Below are 18,508 nucleotides of genomic sequence, written 5' to 3' on the forward strand. Positions count from 1 at the left end.
GAAAGGCGGGTGAAGGGTTCTTTGCTGCCGAAGGGAAACGGCTAACGGCCCGAAACGAGTTTGGCATCCAGGACACAGGTTATCGGGCTCACCGTGCTAGCCTGAAGCTACCAGGCTTCGGGGGGGCTGGGACCTGGGGCGGGGCCACACCCGGCCGGACACCGGTCATGGGAGCCGGCAGGTGGCCGGTACCGAGGTTATCGTGCTGGGGTCTCACCTAGCCTGGTCTTACGTGGTTGGGGCATGTTAGTTGGGGCAGGCTGTGTCTTCGGGGCTGTAATAGCTTCGATGTCAAGCCTGGACCATAATTTAAAGTTACGTGACCACATAAAGACGTATATAACAACTGTTGCCCACACAATTAACTGTAAGCTTCAGAGAGTAACACCTGTTATGTCTCTATGGCTTAGCCACACGTGGATGCCCAAACGCAAGGGTCCTATGGACGAAATGGGTTTTTCTCTAACACTACTGCTATCTAAGGCCACACCAATTTAATCTGTTGGTTCTCGAAAATAAGGGCGTAAATAAAAAAAATAAAAACAGGTCTTGGCATCCTATTACAGCCCCAAAGGCTTAGATAGGAGCCATGAAGTCAACACAAAAGGCTGGGATAAAATTTAAACAATGAATTTTTAACTTTTAATCAAACCACTGGATTGATAGATGGAAAAAGTGTAACAACTAGGAAGAAAAGGACTTTCCTCAACTGTTGAGGGCAAAATATGAGCTTTTTTTTGCAAATCAGAGAAAAAATGAAGAGGCGAATCCGAGAACCAAAAAATTAAATTTGTGTGGCCTAACTGTGCAGTAAAACAGGTACCTGTGACTGGGGCTAGATGTGTAATACTAGTAAATACATATTCTCCAAGCACATTTTTAGCCATTGGTTTATTTTGATATTATTTCAGGTTTTTTATTTTGCTTTATTTTTTTAAGTTCTTTTTTAAGAGCTCATTGGACACTGCCATGCGAGTTTGATACTGTCCAGTAGCAACCAAAAGAGAGATTACTGAATACACACATTAGAAAGGTTTCTATCTTGTATGCAAAACTCTTGCTATGAGTGGATACTTCAAGGTTGTCATTAAACATTACAAAGTCACTATAAATAGGTACATTAAATCACCTTTCCACAGATTGAAGCTTACAGTTGCTTTCTCTGTTCCTGATCTCACATTCACAGCCATGTTGGACTCGACACAAAACATCAGTACGTAGTGCCTCACAACTATCAAAAACACAACTGCAATTCATTGATGATGATCTCCAAGCAGATCCTACGGTGGCAAGACAGTATCCATTGGCCTGAGGAGTAACCATTAGCCACAAACGTTCACTCATCGGTACAATTGATACTGTCTTGCCACCGTAGGATCTGCTTGGAGATTACTTGATGACCTACATGTGCACATGTGGGCAAATCCATCAGAGGAGACATTTTGTGCCTTCAGTTTTAAGAACTTTATTTAATGTCATCCCATAAGAGTACATGAAATATTACCTCTTGTGCAGCAGACACTGAAGGAAAAGTGATCACCTACACTGTACACTTCATAGCAAGACACTTGATAACATTCTTTTTGTTTCATCAAACATTCTGGCAGCTCAAGGACATAATGTAGTTTGTATTCTCCATTGTTGAACTGACAGATATTTGAAAGGAGGTTATGAAAATAGCCAGTCCCCACACCTGGTGCTCAGCCAGCCAATGTTTGATTGTATTCCTCCCTTAACACATACTTATTGCATATCAAACACATATAAACCCGTCACAACCTGTTTCTAACAGCACTACACAGCACTGAAAAATCAGTTTTAGTTTCAGTCACCTAGCCAATAGAACCTTGGTAATACTGGTTTCAATCATAGTCTCTTAAGTAATAAACATCTCTGAATATGACATAAAAAGTGAGAAAATGAATCTTCAACATCCAAATTGTAACTATTCACAAAAAAATTAGTCACCTTTTGATTTCTTGTGTCGAAACATAATAATATGATAGTGGTCCAGTATGTCAAAATAATACAGTGGAAACTCTACCTGTTTTCATATGTAACACATTAAGTTTTCACGCTTAGGCATGTTAAAATGAACAAATATTAATGCTATCAACTATAACTCAACTGTAAGACAAAAGATTCTGCAACAAGAAGCTACCGGTGGTTTTTCTATCCTTATTGAACAAGTTAGTTCACCTTATAATTCCTCCTATGCTGTAACCAAACATTGTGTAGATGACAACAATGCATTGAGTAGATCTGATCTGTCAAGAAAACTAATCATAAAAAGCAGCAATTCTTAATATTTTCTATACATGAATACCACTGATGGCAAAATGAAGCTTTTGAGTGCCAAGATTGGCACAACTGATTATGGTCTGCTCTCCTGTATGTATAATACATGATATTATTTTATTCCTTGCAGAATCAATATCTCCGCAGCTCAGTATACATTTATTACAATTGATTAATTAGCCAGTATGTGAAAATAATTTTCAGATAAAATACAACCACAAAAAAATTGACAATCTTAAAGCTCCTGAAACCTTATTAACACTTTTGAAGAAAAACATAAAGACCTCTTTATTACCTAAATCTCCTAATGTAAAATCCACCTCTTCTCCAAACAAATAAGGTCAATGACCTGGGCCAGAGGACTGTCACCATGGTAACCGATGGTTTGGTATTACATGTAGTCAGAAGTAGAACAAGTAACATTATGTAGAAAGTGGTAGGAGAATTGGAGGGGCTGGTCACTATATAATGAATATGTTTGAGTAAGAGAGAACAGAGCAGTGGTTTACTAGGCTAGACCATGTGAAAGTAAACATCATGCATTTGCTTTGCAAATGTGACCTTTATAGTTTCCTGGTATTTTCCATGTATTTCAGAAGGGGACATCATTGCGTTTCAAACTGTAACCAAACCATTTCTGGAAGTGGTCATGGAGGAATTACAAGCTGCAGGCTCCCAACTTGGCTCCTTTCTGAGGGCCTGCATGTGCTCTTTTCGTAAGGCGTAATCAGGCCATTTTAAGTCTCCGTAATCCGTAGGCAGCCCTCCCAAATTATCGCAATTCCTAATCAGTACACTAGCCTTAACGTGCAATTGTTTATAATCAGATCTGAGAATGTAACATACTTTGTACTCGGTGGCAAAAATTTTGCGTAACTTGTAATCACTACCCCCCCATGCAGGCCCTCGTTTCTGGAGCTACGTGTTGGCCGGGCTCATCACTGGCCGTTCTTGCCGTTGTTGCTCTTGGGATGGTGCGTGATGAAGTTCAGCAGGTCGATCGCCGTCACCAGCCCGAAAATCATTTTCTTGGACTGGAGTTCACTACCCCCGTCTACTGAGAGGGAAACACACAAAGAAAAGTCCAAACCTTGTTAGAATTTTCAGGGGCACTAGCCCAACATCTGTACAAACCTTGGCTCAAAAGCAAATCAGTGCCGATTTCTATGATTCAAAGGGTTGCTAAAGTGAGCTTGATGTTGAAAACTTGAAGAAAATATACCCGTGAAGTTCACTCTAAACATTGACAAATTGTAACAACATCCCGGTAATATTGTGTGGAACAATGAAAATCTCCTATTAGCTAGAAAAGAAACTGTTGAGGATGTAGAAAGAAGTGAGCCCAAAACTCAGTCTCAGTCTTGGAAAAAAAGGGGTACCACAGGCAAACATTAACGTTGTAAGTCAAAAGGTTGCTAAAGTGGGTTTGGTAGAAAGATTCAGGTTGGACATTATACTACCGATATATAGTATGAAGAAAATATACCTGTGCCCATGTGAGGCTTTTTGTAATGTTTTTGTTCGTGTGTTTGTATATGTATTGCAATGTTAATTTGTATTTGCCAGACAAGTAACTGTAAAAAAATCAGTGTTATTCAGCATGTTTTTCTACAGGCTGCGAGGCTTTTTTTAAAATGACTAAACTGTTATTGAACTGTTATTGATTGAACTGTTATTGAAGTTCACTCTAAACTCCATTGACAAAATGTCAACATGCATATATCCCTGTAATGTGTAAGAGAAAGTGTAGGTTGAGTGCAGAACTCACATTGTCTTTGTTCGTGGATGACCAGAGCAAAATGCTGCGTGTCCAGGATACGAGACAGGCTGCCCAGGGTGTCGTCCAGGGTTATCTACAACAACAGAAAACAACTGTCAGTCATACAACAGCACTTCCCTACATGGGAACTACCAAACCTCAAGCCTTCAAATATACTGCTCTTATGCAACAGATTCTTGTCTGCTTATTCTCTTGAAGCTGTGCTTTTGCCAGTGATTATTGAAGCCTCTGAAATATCCTTTCCTCTCATATGAACCACAGTTTTTACATAATAGTTAAGAGTTCAGCTAATATTTGGAAACTGATGAAATGTAGTAGATGCTACAATGTACTTGAAACGTCTGTTTTTAGAATCTATCAAGTTGCTTGAGAAACTGCACCTGCTGCGGCTGTTTGTAAGTGTACCCATGCACCTGCTGCGGCTGTTTGTAAGTGTACCCGCCTGCACCTGCTGCGGCTGTTTGTAAGTGTACCCACCTGCACCTGCTGCGGCTGTTTGTAAGTGTACCCACCTGCACCTGCTGCGGCTGTTTGTAAGTGTACCCACCTGCACCTGCTGCGGCTGTTTGTAAGTGCACCCACCTGCACCTGCTGCGGCTGTTTGTAAGTGTACCCACCTGCACCTGCTGCGGCTGTTTGTAGAGCACGTGGGAGACGGGCGTCTGGCTGTTGACGCGGCCGGCCACCAGCTGTGACATCATGTTGCCCAGGGTTACCATGCCCAGGATCTCCCTACAATGCAAAAATGGTGGCCGTAAATCTCATGCTTACTCTACAGCTCGCCGACAAAACATAACGGCTGGTATTTGTTAGTGCCATTTCCTGGTACATCCAAAAGACGAATGGCCATTGGACATTGGAGTTTTATTTGGCACAGCCAGTAATAAAACGTCTCTCACCTGCTTACGTGGCAAATGATAAGGGTTAAGAATAACCAGAGGATTATCTTAGCGTGCCGTACTTGAACCACACTCTGGTGAAGATAAGAACTCACCCTGCCTCCCCCACCACGGGCATCTGGTCGATGGCTTCTGTCTTCATGAGGTCGATGGCCTCTGCACAGGTGACGGTCGGCAGGACGGTGATGGGCGCGTGTAGCTGCAGGTCGTGGACCTTCATGTCCCACCACCTGTACAACAACACAGCATCGTTACAGCTCATCATTACAACAGCTACAACACAACAGCTACAACACAACACACACAGGTGCAGCTGCAGGTCATGGACCTTCATGTCCCACCACCTGTACAACAACACAGCATCATTACAACTCATCATTACAACAACTACAACACAACAGCTACAACACAACACAACACACACAGGTGCAGCTGCAGGTCGTGGACCTTCATGTCCCACCACCTGGGAGACATCACAACACGATGATTATACAATTTCCAGGATCTATAGGACAAACATTATTACACAGTACGGACCACCTACGACACGGCACAGCATGGTGGACCTACATGTACACACACACACACACACACTCACACACATGCATACACACACACATGCACACATAACACAGCATCATCCACAACAGTGCCTTTAGACCCCCCAGTCCTGTAGACGTACCAGGGTTTGTTCTTTTCCGCCCCCTCCGACGTCTTCTCCAGAAAGTTCCTCTCCGACATCCAGTCATCGCTCAGGTGCTTCGACCTGCATGAACAAGTCAGCAACATACAGATTATATACAGGAGATTATATAGGGAACCCAGCACAACATGACCAGCATGAACAATCAGCAACTTACATGTAGTTCCTTATGGAGTCTGGCAGGGTTAGGGTTAACTGTATATCCCACTAGGAAAGCAGAACTTACATGTAGTTCCTTATGGAGTCCGGCAGGGTTAGGGTTAACTGTATATCCCACTAGGAAAGCAGAACTTACATGTAGTTCCTTATGGAGTCCGGCAGGGTTAGGGTTAACTGTCTGACATGGTCTTGCTACTAGGAGATTTCAATGCCCAAGTAGGATCTGACAACTCAGGATTCGCAAATGTGATTGGCACAGAAGGGGTTGGCACACGGAATAATAATGGGGAAAGACTTCTAGGATTGTGCAGTACATATGGAATTGGCATAACGGGTACATGGTTTAGACATCCCAATATACACAAAAGAACATGGATATCCCCAGACGGACAAACAAGAACCCAAATTGACTACATTTGCATATCAATAGGGCAAAGGCAAACCATAAGCAACTGCAGGGTGTACAGAGGAGCAGACATTGATAGTGATCACCACCTCGTAGTTGCAGAATGGAAGGTTAAGTTCAAACAACAGAAGAAAAAGAAAGGGAATATACAGTATAATTTTGACAAATTAAGATATGATGAATGCACGAACAAAGCCTATCAGGATGAGCTGAGAAAGAATCTTGCAGGGGTAAATCCTGAAGCTAATGCAGAGGAGGTATACCAAAAATACAGTAATACAGTGAACTCATTCACAGCAAGTAACCTAGAGAAACAACGAAAACCAAACAAACCTTGGATTCAACAGGAGACATGGGCGGCCATTGAAGAGAGGGGAACACTTAAAGAGTTAGTATGCAACCGAAATACCCGTGCTACCCGTCGAAAATATGTAGCTCAAGCAAAGAAAGTGAGAGACCTAGCAAATAGTGATAGGCAGAAATGGTATGATGAGCAGGCGCTTGAAGCAGAAAAGGCGGCTAAAGCAGGTAACACCCGAGTTGTATTCGAGAAAATTAAGATTCTGTCTGGCACAAAAGGTCAAAAACTGTTACAGCCAGTGAAGAATAAAGATGGAGTTTTACTAACGGACGAACACAGTCAGGGAAAAAGGTGGGCTGAGCACTTTTCTGAAGTATTCAACAGACCAATCCCCACAAACCCACCAGTAATACCACCAGCCAACACAGACTTACCAATTAAGGTTGAACCCTTCTCAATGGAGGAAGTAGAAGAGGCCATAGGGAGGCTAAAGCCAAGGAAGGCCCCAGGAATTGATAACATCTCGGCAGAGCAGATTAAGGCAGGGGGTACAGCGTCCACAGAATGGCTATACACAATATGCAACATTGTCTTGGAAACAGGGGAGGTACCCAAAGACTGGAAACGGGCAATAATCGTCAAGCTGCCAAAGAAAGGTGATTTAACATGTTGTGATAATTGGAGAGGAATTGCCCTACTTTCTGTGCCGGGAAAAGTGCTAGCATCACTTTTGTCCAGCAGAATTAAACAGGCAGTAGATGAGGTCATGCGGGAAGAGCAAGCCGGTTTTAGAAGTGGGAGGTCATGTTCGGATCAGATCTTTGTGCTCAGGCAAATACTGGAGAAGTATGTAGCTAGGGACAAACCACTTACGATCAACTTTGTGGACCTTGAGAAAGCGTTTGACAGTGTGTACAGACCTTCGCTTTGGGCAATAATGAGGCACTATGGAATACCAGAAAAACTCACCAGGGTCATCAAGGAGATGTACAACGGATGTGAATGTGCAGTCAGGTTGGATAGTGGTGACATCTCGGAATGGTTTAGTGTGGTCACAGGAGTGCGGCAGGGTTGTATTTTGTCACCGCTTCTTTTTGGCTTGGTTATAGACTGGTTGATGAAGACCGTGACAGAAGGTAAGAAGCAAGGGATACCATGGACTAGACATGGGCACCTGGAGGACTTGGACTTTGCCGATGATCTCGCTCTTATCAGTGAGGAAAGACAGAAGATGCAGGGAAAAACTGACAAGCTGTCTGTCACTGGTCGATCTGTTGGGCTATGCATAAGTAAGAAGAAGACCAAAGTAATGACAGTGAACCAGGAGAAAGCAGTGGCCATCAAGTTGGATGGGGAAGATCTGGAGGAGGTATCCAAATTTACTTATCTGGGTAGCACAGCAGACAAAGAGAACAACGTCAGTGTTGAGATTGGAAAAAGGATTGGGCTAGGGGCAGCTGCATTTACGAAACTGAAAAGAATCTGGAAGGATAAACATATAAAGATTGGTACGAAAATACGGATATACAATGCATGTGTGCTGTCTACAGTCCTGTACGGGTCTGAGACGTGGCAAATGACCTCCAATCAGGAAAAACGGCTGGACGTTGCGGATCAGAGATGGCTTCGGGCCATATTAAAAGTCAGGTGGCAACAACACACTAGCAATGACGAGATCAGGCGTAGGACAGGTCAGCCAAAGCTCTCTAAACTAGTACAAAGAGCAAGGCTGAGGTGGCTAGGCCACGTTTCTAGAATGCCAAGGCAAAGACTGCCAAAAGTGGTGTTAACGTGGTGTCCACAAGGAAAAAGGAAGAGGGGCGGTCAGAGTATGACGTGGAGAAAAACAGTGGAAAGAGACCTTACAGTGATGGGTTGCGAATGGGAGGGGGCGCAACGAGCAGCACAAGACAGAGGAAGATGGAAATCAATGATGGCCCGCCTCAGCAGTAGCTGATATGCGGTGGAGCAGTAGGTAGGTAGGTAACTGTTACAGTATATCCCACTAGGAAAGCAGAACTTACATGTAGTTCCTTATGGAGTCCGGCAGGGTTAGGGTTAACTGTATATCCCACTAGGAAAGCTACATACATGTAGTTCCTTATGGAGTCCGGCAGGGTTAGGGTTAACTGTAGATGATACTGGGAAAGCAGAACTTACATGTAGTTCCTTATGGAGTCTGGCAGGGTTAGGGTTAACTGTATATCCCACTAGGAAAGCAAACTTACATGTAGTTCCTTTTGGAGTCTGGCAGGGTTAGGGTTAACTGTATATCCCACTAGGAAAGCAGAACTTACATGTAGTTCCTTATGGAGTCAGGCAGAGTTAGGGTTAACTGTATATCCCACTAGGAAAGCAAACTTACATGTAGTTCCTTTTGGAGTCTGGCAGGGTTAGGGTTAACTGTATATCCCACTAGGAAAGCAGAACTTACATGTAGTTCCTTATGGAGTCCGGCAGGGTTAGGGTTAACTGTATATCCCACTATGAAAGCTACATACATGTAGTTCCTTATGGAGTCCGGCAGGGTTAGGGTTAACTGTATATCCCACTAGGAAACAGAACTTACATGTAGTTCCTTATGGAGTCCGGCAGGATGACCACACAACGCTGGCCTTCCTTCAGGTCCTTGGCACACTGAACAGCCGCTGCCATCGCACTGCCAGAACTCCCACCTGGGAACAATATAGAAACACTGAAACACACTCCTTTTTTCCGTAAATAATTTCATCAGGTTGGAAGATACTTAGGGTATAGAATTTTCTTCTTACACAACCAGTAAGGTTCTCACCTGCTTACATTTCGATGTCTATCAGACACCTTCCTCAGAAGCTATGAGGAAGGTGTCTGATAGACATCGAAACGTAACCACTGAAACACACTGTGATTCACTTTGTCTTCATGGTATAAATTTCATAGTCTGAGCAAAATGGACATGTTCACAGAACATGTAACGTTACAGCCGCTGCCATGGCACTACCATAACTGTCATCTGGGAATAGTACACAGCATAGAAACACTGAAACACATTGTCATTCACTTTGTCTTCATGGTAAATTTCATAGTGTAAGGAAAATGGACATGTTCACGGAACTGCTGCCATTGTACTACCAGAACCCACACCTGTTGGAAATTTACAGATGGATATTAACATAAATATTAACATTTACATAATCAAAAACTTACAATGCACGTGGGCTTACAATACTATACAGATTCACAATTCGTACTCTGCATTTTGTAAGTCTTTCATGCATGGTTCTTACAGTGAAAGAGTGAATGAAAGAGCAGTGTTCTTACCACACAGCAGCCCCTCCTCCTGGATGAGTTTGCGGGCCATGAGGAAGGTTTCCCTGTCGTTGGACTTGTACCACTTGTCGACCACCCGTCTGTCCAGCACGGTGGGGACAAAGTCGTACCCGATCCCCTCCACTTCGTAGAAGTTTGTGTCCGTCTTGTTCAGCTCTTCTGGCTCGGCCAGGTCCGAGCCCTCAGGGTCAACAGCTACAACCTGGGCAACACAAAGAAGGATGAACAACATAAGGGAGGACTTCCACCACCTCCACTTACACAGCGTGAACCCACAGTATAGAGGCAAATGGCAGGCATCAAGCCTCAGCATCAGTGTGCAAGCCTCAGGGTCAACAGTAACAATCTGTACAACAAAGAAAGTAATGAGTGTACATTTGTACGTCTCAGCTACATTATGTCTCCAGGGGCATGACTTGGATCTCATGTAATCCAGTTACAAGGTCTAGGCATGCCCCTTGGCTACCTGCAGACAGTAACCACCCACACAATATGCAGCTTAGGCAAACACGGCGATACAAACCACCCAAAGGGACACAAAGATATCTACGTAGCCCGGTTCCCTCAATGTTGCACATATTGAACACCTTGGACTTATAGTAGATTATTTTTTTATAATAGCTCTATATGTTGTAATAGTGTTTTATCTTATGTTTGTTGTAATCGTTTTTATGCTATATCATGTAATTTGTAACCGATCTTGTAACGATGTAATTTTAACATAAAAGTGCAATAATCTAGTGCAATAAAAAGTGCAATAATCCAGTGCAATATTTGATGCTTATGCTTAAGTTATGTACATGTTAAATATATTCTACCTGTGTATCCCATTGTAAAAGCTGCCCAATTCAGCCCGCGGGCTGCAATTAGCAACTTATATGTATGTTGTATGTATGTTCCTTTCGAAATAAACCAGTCTATATATACATGAAGGTGGTGACAAGACGTAAGTGGCTGATTAAATTTTGTGGGCTGACATTTGGATCATAAAAGTAGTTAGATAATTTTTTTGGGGGGGACAAAAATACATGTTTGTATTCAAATCACGCTTGCATTTGTTCCTAGAAACCTGAAACAGTTCTCTGCAGACTGACTATCTCTGGTTTTGTCTCTCGCACCTGAATATTGGGATATTTCTCCTTCAGCTTCCTGGCCAGTCCACTGATGGTCCCTCCCGTCCCTGCCCCGGCTACAACCATGTCAACTGGACCTGAGGAAGAACAAAAAATCTCCTAGTGTCAACTCATTCAGTTCACTCAACTCAACAATCTTCTATCAAGTTCTATCAAACCCTCTCCCTGTCCCAGCTACAACCATGTCCATGGGCATAAACAAAATGTAACTCCCATGATAGTGTCAGCATAAACAATCTTCTGTTCTATCAAAGAATAAACATTGATGTGTATATCAAATGCTTCAGTATCACCATGTACAACGTACAAGAGAAAACTCACCATCACACTGAGCTATGATCTCCTCAGCTGTCCCATCATAGTGAGCGATGGGGTTACTGGGGTTCCGATACTGGGAAGAAAAAGGGTTCAACATCTTAGTACATGTACATTAGCACTACTGCAACCAGTAGTGCTCTGTTCTTGGCTAAACCATGCATTAACATTGTACATGTGCTGGCTACGTTGTCAATCAACTTTTGGCTCCACAGTTACAAGTTGGGACAAACATCTTGCTCTGGAATACTTTCTTTCACTATTTCATGGCCTGCAGTGGCCCGACTAGACATTGTGTCCCTGGGAAAGGCACTTAACATAACTCTCCTCACTCCACCCAGGTGTAAAATGTGTGCATGTACCTGGCTTCTGTTGGGAAGGTAAAAGGCATTGGAAGGTCCACCTTCCAATACTGTATCCTAGACACAGTACATAACAGCCCACTTCCCCTATGGCCCCAAAATGGCTATACATGTAGGACTACCTTTACCTAAATAACAACCCACTGCCCCTATGGCCTGAAGAAGGCTTATGGACTAGCTTTTATGTTCTGCCTGTTGGTACCTGATCGAGGATATGTGAGTTTGTGTGTGTGTGTGTGTGTGTGTGTGTGCTTGTGTGTGTGTATGTGTGTGTGTGTGTGTGTGTGTGTGTGTGTGTGTGCGCGCGCGCGCGTGCACATGTGTGTGTCGTACCTGATCGAGGATATGTGAGTTAGGGATCTACTGGTTCAGACGCTGTGTGCGTGTGTGTGTGTGTTTGTGCTTGTGTGTGTGTGTGTGTGCGCGTGTGTGTCGTACCTGATCGAGGATATGTGAGTTAGGGATCTCCTGGTTCAGACGCTGTGTGTGTGTGTGCGCGCGTGCAAACGTGAGCGCGCGTGTGTATGTGGTACCTGGTCCAGGATATGTGAGTTTGTGTGTGCGTGTGTGTGTGTGCGTGTGTGTGTGTCGTACCTGATCAAGGATATGTGAGTTTGGGATCTCCTGGTTCAGACGCTGTGCGACTCCGATGTGAGACTCGGGCGCGTCGAACGAGGCGCTGGTTGGGGTTCGCACGATCTCTGCTCCCAGGGCGCGGAGGATGTTCACCTTCTCCATACTCATCTTCTCGGGCATCACGATGATGCAGCGGTACCCTTTCACCGCAGCGGCCAGGGCCAGACCAATTCCTGCAGGGGAGAACAACAAGTTAAACATGTTCACTACTGGCACAGCAGGAGCCAAGGCAAGGCCGATTCCTGTAGGGGAAACAACAGTTAACTACTACAAACATGTACACTACAAGCAGAGCAGCGGTACCCTTTCACCGCAGCGGCTAAAGCAAGGCCAATTCCTGCAGGGGAAACAACAGTTAACCACTACAAACATGTACACTACAAGCAGAGCAGCGGTACCCTTTCACCGCAGCAGCCAGGGCCAGGCCAATTCCTGCAGGGGGAACAATAAAACATGTACACTACAGGCATAGAAAAGACTGCAGAACAGTTAAACTTGTTCACTATAGGCATAGCAGCTGCCAAGGCCTACAAACATAGCACCGGTAACCCCTTTAAGAGCAGCGGCCAGGACAAGGTCAATACCTGCAGGGGGAACAATAAAACATGTACACTACAAGCAGAGCAGCTGCCAAGGCAAGGCCAACCTCATTGCCAAAGAGGGCGATAAACAGTCATTGAAACAATGGATGTGAAAACCGAATGGTTGTAAACAAAAGCCAGGTTACACATCCACACAGAGTCACCCGGACACTTTGTTTCACTTGACACTGTAAGGAGTTTGGACACTGAACAAGACTATTTGTGAATGAGGCTATTTACATCAGGGCCCACCGCCCTTCACTTAACCGCAACGGGGGCCGACATCGTCTACCAGTCAGTCTACTGAGGAAGACCAGAGTGACTGGTCGAAAACTCTAGGTGAGATAGAGAACTTCTTTGTGTTGGATTAAAGTTTTAACTTTAAAACAAAAGGACCTTGTTATACAGCCTGTTGCTACCCCGATAAAACTGACCTGTGTTTCCTGACGTTGGTTCGATGAGGACGTCGCCGGGTTTGAGCCTCCCCTCCCGCTCCGCATCCTCCACCATCCGCAGGGCGATGCGATCCTTCACGCTCCCACCAGCGTTGAAGAACTCACACTTCGCATCTATAACAACACAACAGAACTCACACTTCGCATCTATAACAACACAACAGAACTCACACTTCGCATCTAGAACAACACAACAGAACTCACACTTCGCATCTATAACAACACAACAGAACTCACACTTCGCATCTAGAACAACACAACAGAACTCACACTTCGCATCTAGAACAACACAACAGAACTCACACTTCGCATCTAGAACAACACAACAGAACTCACACTTCGCATCTAGAACAACACAACAGAACTCACACTTTGCATCTATAACAACACAACAGAACTCACACTTCGCATCTAGAACAACACAACAGAACTCACACTTTGCATCTATAACAACACAACAGAACTCACACTTCGCATCTATAACAACACAACAGAACTCACACTTCGCATCTAGAACAACACAACAGAACTCACACTTCGCATCTACAACAACACAACAGAACTCACACTTCGCATCTAGAACAACACAACAGAACTCACACTTCGCATCTATGATACAACACCAGAGTCAGCATTATACAACTCACTTGTATAATGCTATAAGACCACATCAATTTAATTTGTTGCTTCTCAGATGTTTTCAGAAAAAATATGAAGCGACAGGGCGAAAAAAAAAAAAACAGGCCAAAGCACCCTGTGAGAGCCGGAAATGGTACAATATGAGCTATGAAGTCAACATACCAGGCTGGTTTATAATCAAAACAATGTTTAGAACTTTGAACAAAACAAAGTTGCATTGTTACATTGAAAAACTTTAACAACTAGGAAGAAGAGGACTTTCTTCAACCGTTCAAGCCAAGTTCAAGTCTTTTTGCAGTTGATTTGGAACCAAAAATTTTTTTTTGCAAAATCAGAAAAAAAATGGACAGGGCGAATCCGAGAAACAACAAATTAAATTGGCGTGGCCTAACAATGCAACACACAACAGATTTACAGAACTCACCTCACATCTAAAACACAACACAACGTACAGAAATCACACAAAATGTGGCTGTCCTGATAATGATTTGGACACCAATCTTCATTCAGACAGAGGAGGATAAGGTACTTATTAGACTTACAGAGCTCGCACTTGACCCCGAAGGTCTTGGAGATGTTGTTGATCTTGACCAGCGGAGTGTTTCCGATCATGCTCAGGATGTTCGGCACGACCTTCTCCGGACGTTTCCTGGGATTCAAAACATTCCAAAATAATTCAATCAGGTTGGTAGAAAATAGGACAGTGGGATTTTCTTTTTACATAATCAGTAATGTCTCTCACCTGGTTACGTTTCGAAACCTATCAGAAACTTTCTCAGAGCTTCTGACTGGAGTACTGTACTGCTATTAATTTTGTAATTAAAATGAAATAAAAAAAATGAAGAAACAAAAAATAAAAGATAATCCCTACCTACCATCCCTAATTTTTTCAGGACTGAAACAGGAAACAACATTTTTTCCTAGGCCCTGGGGGGCAGGTGAACATGTGTCCTTACCTGGGGGGCAGGTGAACATGTGGAGACTTGTCTGCGGAGACTCCCAGGTGCCAGGTGCAGCGGCTGGGCAGGTTTGGCGGGATCCACTTACGCCCGTTGTCGTCGGCAATGGGGCTGGACTCCGCCTTTGGGTTATCTGACATGTTTTCTCAGTCTGTACACAACTGAACAGTTCTGTGGGAAAACAAATATGATACCTTAAGATCTAGAATACCTTCAGAATCTCTCAATGTTTGAAGGCTATCTGCCTGTTGTAACACCCTCTCCTCACGTCTGGTATTTCTTCTTGTCCCAATGGTTATTCCAGTCTTGTTTTGAAACTGTTAAATAACACTTTCAGCACTCGCTACACTGTTGGGTAAGGAGTTCCACAACTGAACTGTTCTGTAGGAAAACAACTTCACTTCAGGAAAACTAGGAAGGTTTAATAAATATATCTGGATTTTGTTACTCCAATGGTAACGGGATTTGACTTCTGGCTTGGCTAAAAGAGGAAGTTTCAGTTTCACTCCTAACATTACTGCAAAGTCATCGCATTGTGATGTCATGCCTGCAAAATGTTTTTGTTTCCCCAAAACTAGGCTTCCCTCCAAATTTCACTTTCGTTCAGTTTCACTTTCGCTCAGTTCTGGACTGCATCCAAGAGGCACAAAAAATACATGTAGAATCTTAATGTGAAACTGAGAATCACATACGCCAAAAAGCAGTTACTCAAGCAACTGGATATGATTTTGAAAACGTCAGACGTTTCAGCTAGTATCCACTAGCTTTCGTCAGTGACTGAGAGACCAGGGGGGAAATGCAGGTTTATAAGCACAAACTATTGATTGATATGCAAATAAAGTGAAGACAAATTTTTGGAAGTCGAAAAAGGAACAAAAGTCATACAAGTCAAGACAAGATAATGCAAATTATTCAGAAAGCTCCTGTTATACAGAACAGGAGCTTAAGTACTCTCTTTCCTAGCACAAATGTAGTAGAATGATGCTTTTACAGACCCAATGTACTGATAGTATCAAAAGTGTGTTTAGATATTCTGGTCCACATCTGCCAGTTCATAAACAGCTTCTACATAAAGACAAAACCCATCACGCCACAGAGGCCCACATGCTGTGGTGTGGACCCAGTCCTTTGTGCTGAACAAAGGCTTTGAAACGACCTGCAGTTTCACTCATAAATCATGACAATCATGTGATGGGGCGTCAACAATGAGACTCTGAGTGAAAACTCGGATTAGAATTTTTAGCCTTTTCCCAGCCAATCGTGTTAGGGTTTTAATTATTGTAAGGCTACAAAACTGGACTTTAGGCCACACCAATTTAATTTGTTGGTTCTCGGATTTTTTCAGAAAAAATATGAAGTGACAGGGCTAAAAAAAAAATAACAACAGATGCAGGCATCATATTATAGCCCCAAATGCTACGATAGGAGCCTTGAAGTCAACACAAACAAACAAACAAAAGGCTGAGTCAATATTTAAACAATGAATTTTTAATTTTTAATCAAACCAAGTTGCATTGATAGATGGAAAGACTGTGACAACTAGGAAGTAAAGGACTTTCTCAACTGTTGTAGATAAAATATAAGCACTTTTGAGTTGATTCAGAACCAGAATCTTTTTTCTTTTTGCGAATCAGAAAAAAACGAAGAGGCGAATCCGAGAACCAACAAATTAAATTGGTATGGCCTTATCATGTGATATTAGTAGTATCATGTGGTTACGAAATCCTGGCCTGAAGTGTCACATGACTTGAGAAGTGGGTCTCACACGTCCCCGAGAGGCCAGGTCATCACCTCTGCACAAAGGATTCACTTCCACTTCAACAGACGTGAAAACTGCGTGTGTCACAAATACTAAACTTCAACAAAATTGCCCAGCCTTTCTCCTTGTGTGAGCGTTGTGCCCTGAGAACATGTATCTCCTAAGGGTTGTGGAAGATGAATAGACTGAATTTTCACTTGCATATCTGGGGTCATAGTTTCTGCTATCTCCATACCTAATAGAATGTCAATTCTAACATTCATGCGCAGAGAACTGCACGACTTTGCAATGGGAACAGCCACACAATGAGTCAGGCTTTTTTTGTTAATGAATGCATGCTTTTTTCTGATGTCTTATTAGTTGTTGGTGACGTTACTCGGTTTCTTGTGGCCTGGAATAAATTCTTATTGTTGCCCACCTGCTAGTAGCCCGATTATCCTGTCCATAGCGAAAAAAAAATTACCAAGTTATTCAAATTATTGACTGGCTCAGACTGATATGGGTTCCTGCATGCCCTTTTCCGTTATTTAAGCATTATGGGCTACTTTAATTCACCGTTAAGCATTATCAGTATAGCCTGTCAATTTACCATGAAGCGTTGCCGACCGCCCGAATTTACCGTTAACCGTTGCCAGGACCCCCCCCCCCATGCAGACCCTCTGATATGAAGCAGCAGGCTCATCTGAAACAGTGTTTAGCCTGTCCTAGCCTCTCACTCCGCCTAACATAAAACACCACCTGTGAAGTGTACCCTGAAGCAATAAGCCTTCTCACAGATCCAGCGCCGCACAGGATTGTGGGCCAGGTCAAAGGTTAATGTCACTTCGGACGGACGCGCGAACCGTGCGATGTAGCGTGTTTACATGCGTGCCAGTGTTTTGGTCTCATCTGTCATTGGTTTTGGTGCTTTCTGTTGCATTTTTCGCTGGTGCTATGGAGTTTGAATGTGAAATAGACTCAAAGGGTAGTCTTTGGAGCCATTGTGCGGTGTTTGGATGTGAAAATGGCCGACGAAAAGTGGAAGATTGGGAAGCTGAACAGTGCGCCGTTCACCCAGTTTTTTTTTTGTTTTTGCACGCGTATCTTGTGTTGAACCTGTGACTTTGTTTTCATTTCATTCCATTTTGTTTCGTCGAAATGTGTCCTTCCATGTATTTAATCCGTTGTTTGTTCGTCTGTATGTTTGAATTTGTGTCTCCGCCACATGTCCCAGCACTGGCACCGCCGGTCACGGCGTAAGTGCAAGCTGCGTAAGGCGCTATATATACGTTTCTGATCCACTCTGGTGGACCCCTACTCTTATCGACAAGTTTGGCGGGTTCTTTTCCGTGTGACTCTTCGGAAACACCGGACCGAGGACTTACCTTTCTGCTACGAAGGACAACAGCCATTACTGGTTTGGTCCACAGATGGGCACCGTCGGCCAGGTCTACACTACATTCGCACGTCATAACTGATCTTATGGGTAAATGATCTGTCTTTGGGCCACAGCATGATGGCAGATATGGTATTTATTGCAAATCTAGCATAAGTCTGTAGTAGTAGATGGTAATGTATGTTAATTCTTGTAGAGTTTTACATGGGTTTCTATATTTAAAGGAAAATACACAAACACAGATTTAACAGCATATGTATTTGAATAACATGTTGTGTTCAAATTAACCCATCCATATATCTGAGCCATTGTTTTTTTATGTTGTCTCCTTGTATCCTTCTAACCCACCCCTATCTCAAAAACTGTCAAATGGTGAAACATACAATTTTCTTGTAAATTTTTGCAAACCACAGGTTACAAGCACAACAAAGGACAGTGC

General features: G+C 43.3%; 1 protein-coding gene across 5 annotated transcripts in view; it reads right to left on the reverse strand.

Annotated features, from left to right (window-relative positions):
- Nucleotides 1-1,449: 1,449 nt before the first annotated feature.
- LOC109484035 (cystathionine beta-synthase-like) overlaps nucleotides 1,450-18,508 on the reverse strand; it is a 23,532-nt gene continuing 6,473 nt past the window's right edge. For 2 of the 5 annotated variants that reach the window (XM_019787215.1, XM_019787213.1), the window contains exons 3-15: nucleotides 14,933-15,019; nucleotides 14,519-14,625; nucleotides 13,317-13,451; nucleotides 12,260-12,474; nucleotides 11,310-11,379; nucleotides 10,974-11,065; nucleotides 9,847-10,057; nucleotides 9,116-9,221; nucleotides 5,660-5,743; nucleotides 5,073-5,207; nucleotides 4,696-4,810; nucleotides 4,067-4,151; nucleotides 1,450-3,355 (exon numbers count right to left, since the gene is read on the reverse strand). In XM_019787215.1, coding sequence (XP_019642774.1) covers nucleotides 3,237-3,355; nucleotides 4,067-4,151; nucleotides 4,696-4,810; nucleotides 5,073-5,207; nucleotides 5,660-5,743; nucleotides 9,116-9,221; nucleotides 9,847-10,057; nucleotides 10,974-11,065; nucleotides 11,310-11,379; nucleotides 12,260-12,474; nucleotides 13,317-13,451; nucleotides 14,519-14,625; nucleotides 14,933-15,019 — 1,561 coding nt within the window. In that variant the 3' untranslated portion in view covers nucleotides 1,450-3,236. The other 3 variants (XM_019787214.1, XM_019787216.1, XM_019787217.1) reach the window with 3 other exon arrangements.

This window comes from Branchiostoma belcheri, unplaced genomic scaffold (assembly GCF_001625305.1).
Source record: "Branchiostoma belcheri isolate BF01 breed outbred unplaced genomic scaffold, Haploidv18h27 scaffold68, whole genome shotgun sequence".
NCBI lineage: Eukaryota > Metazoa > Chordata > Leptocardii > Amphioxiformes > Branchiostomatidae > Branchiostoma > Branchiostoma belcheri.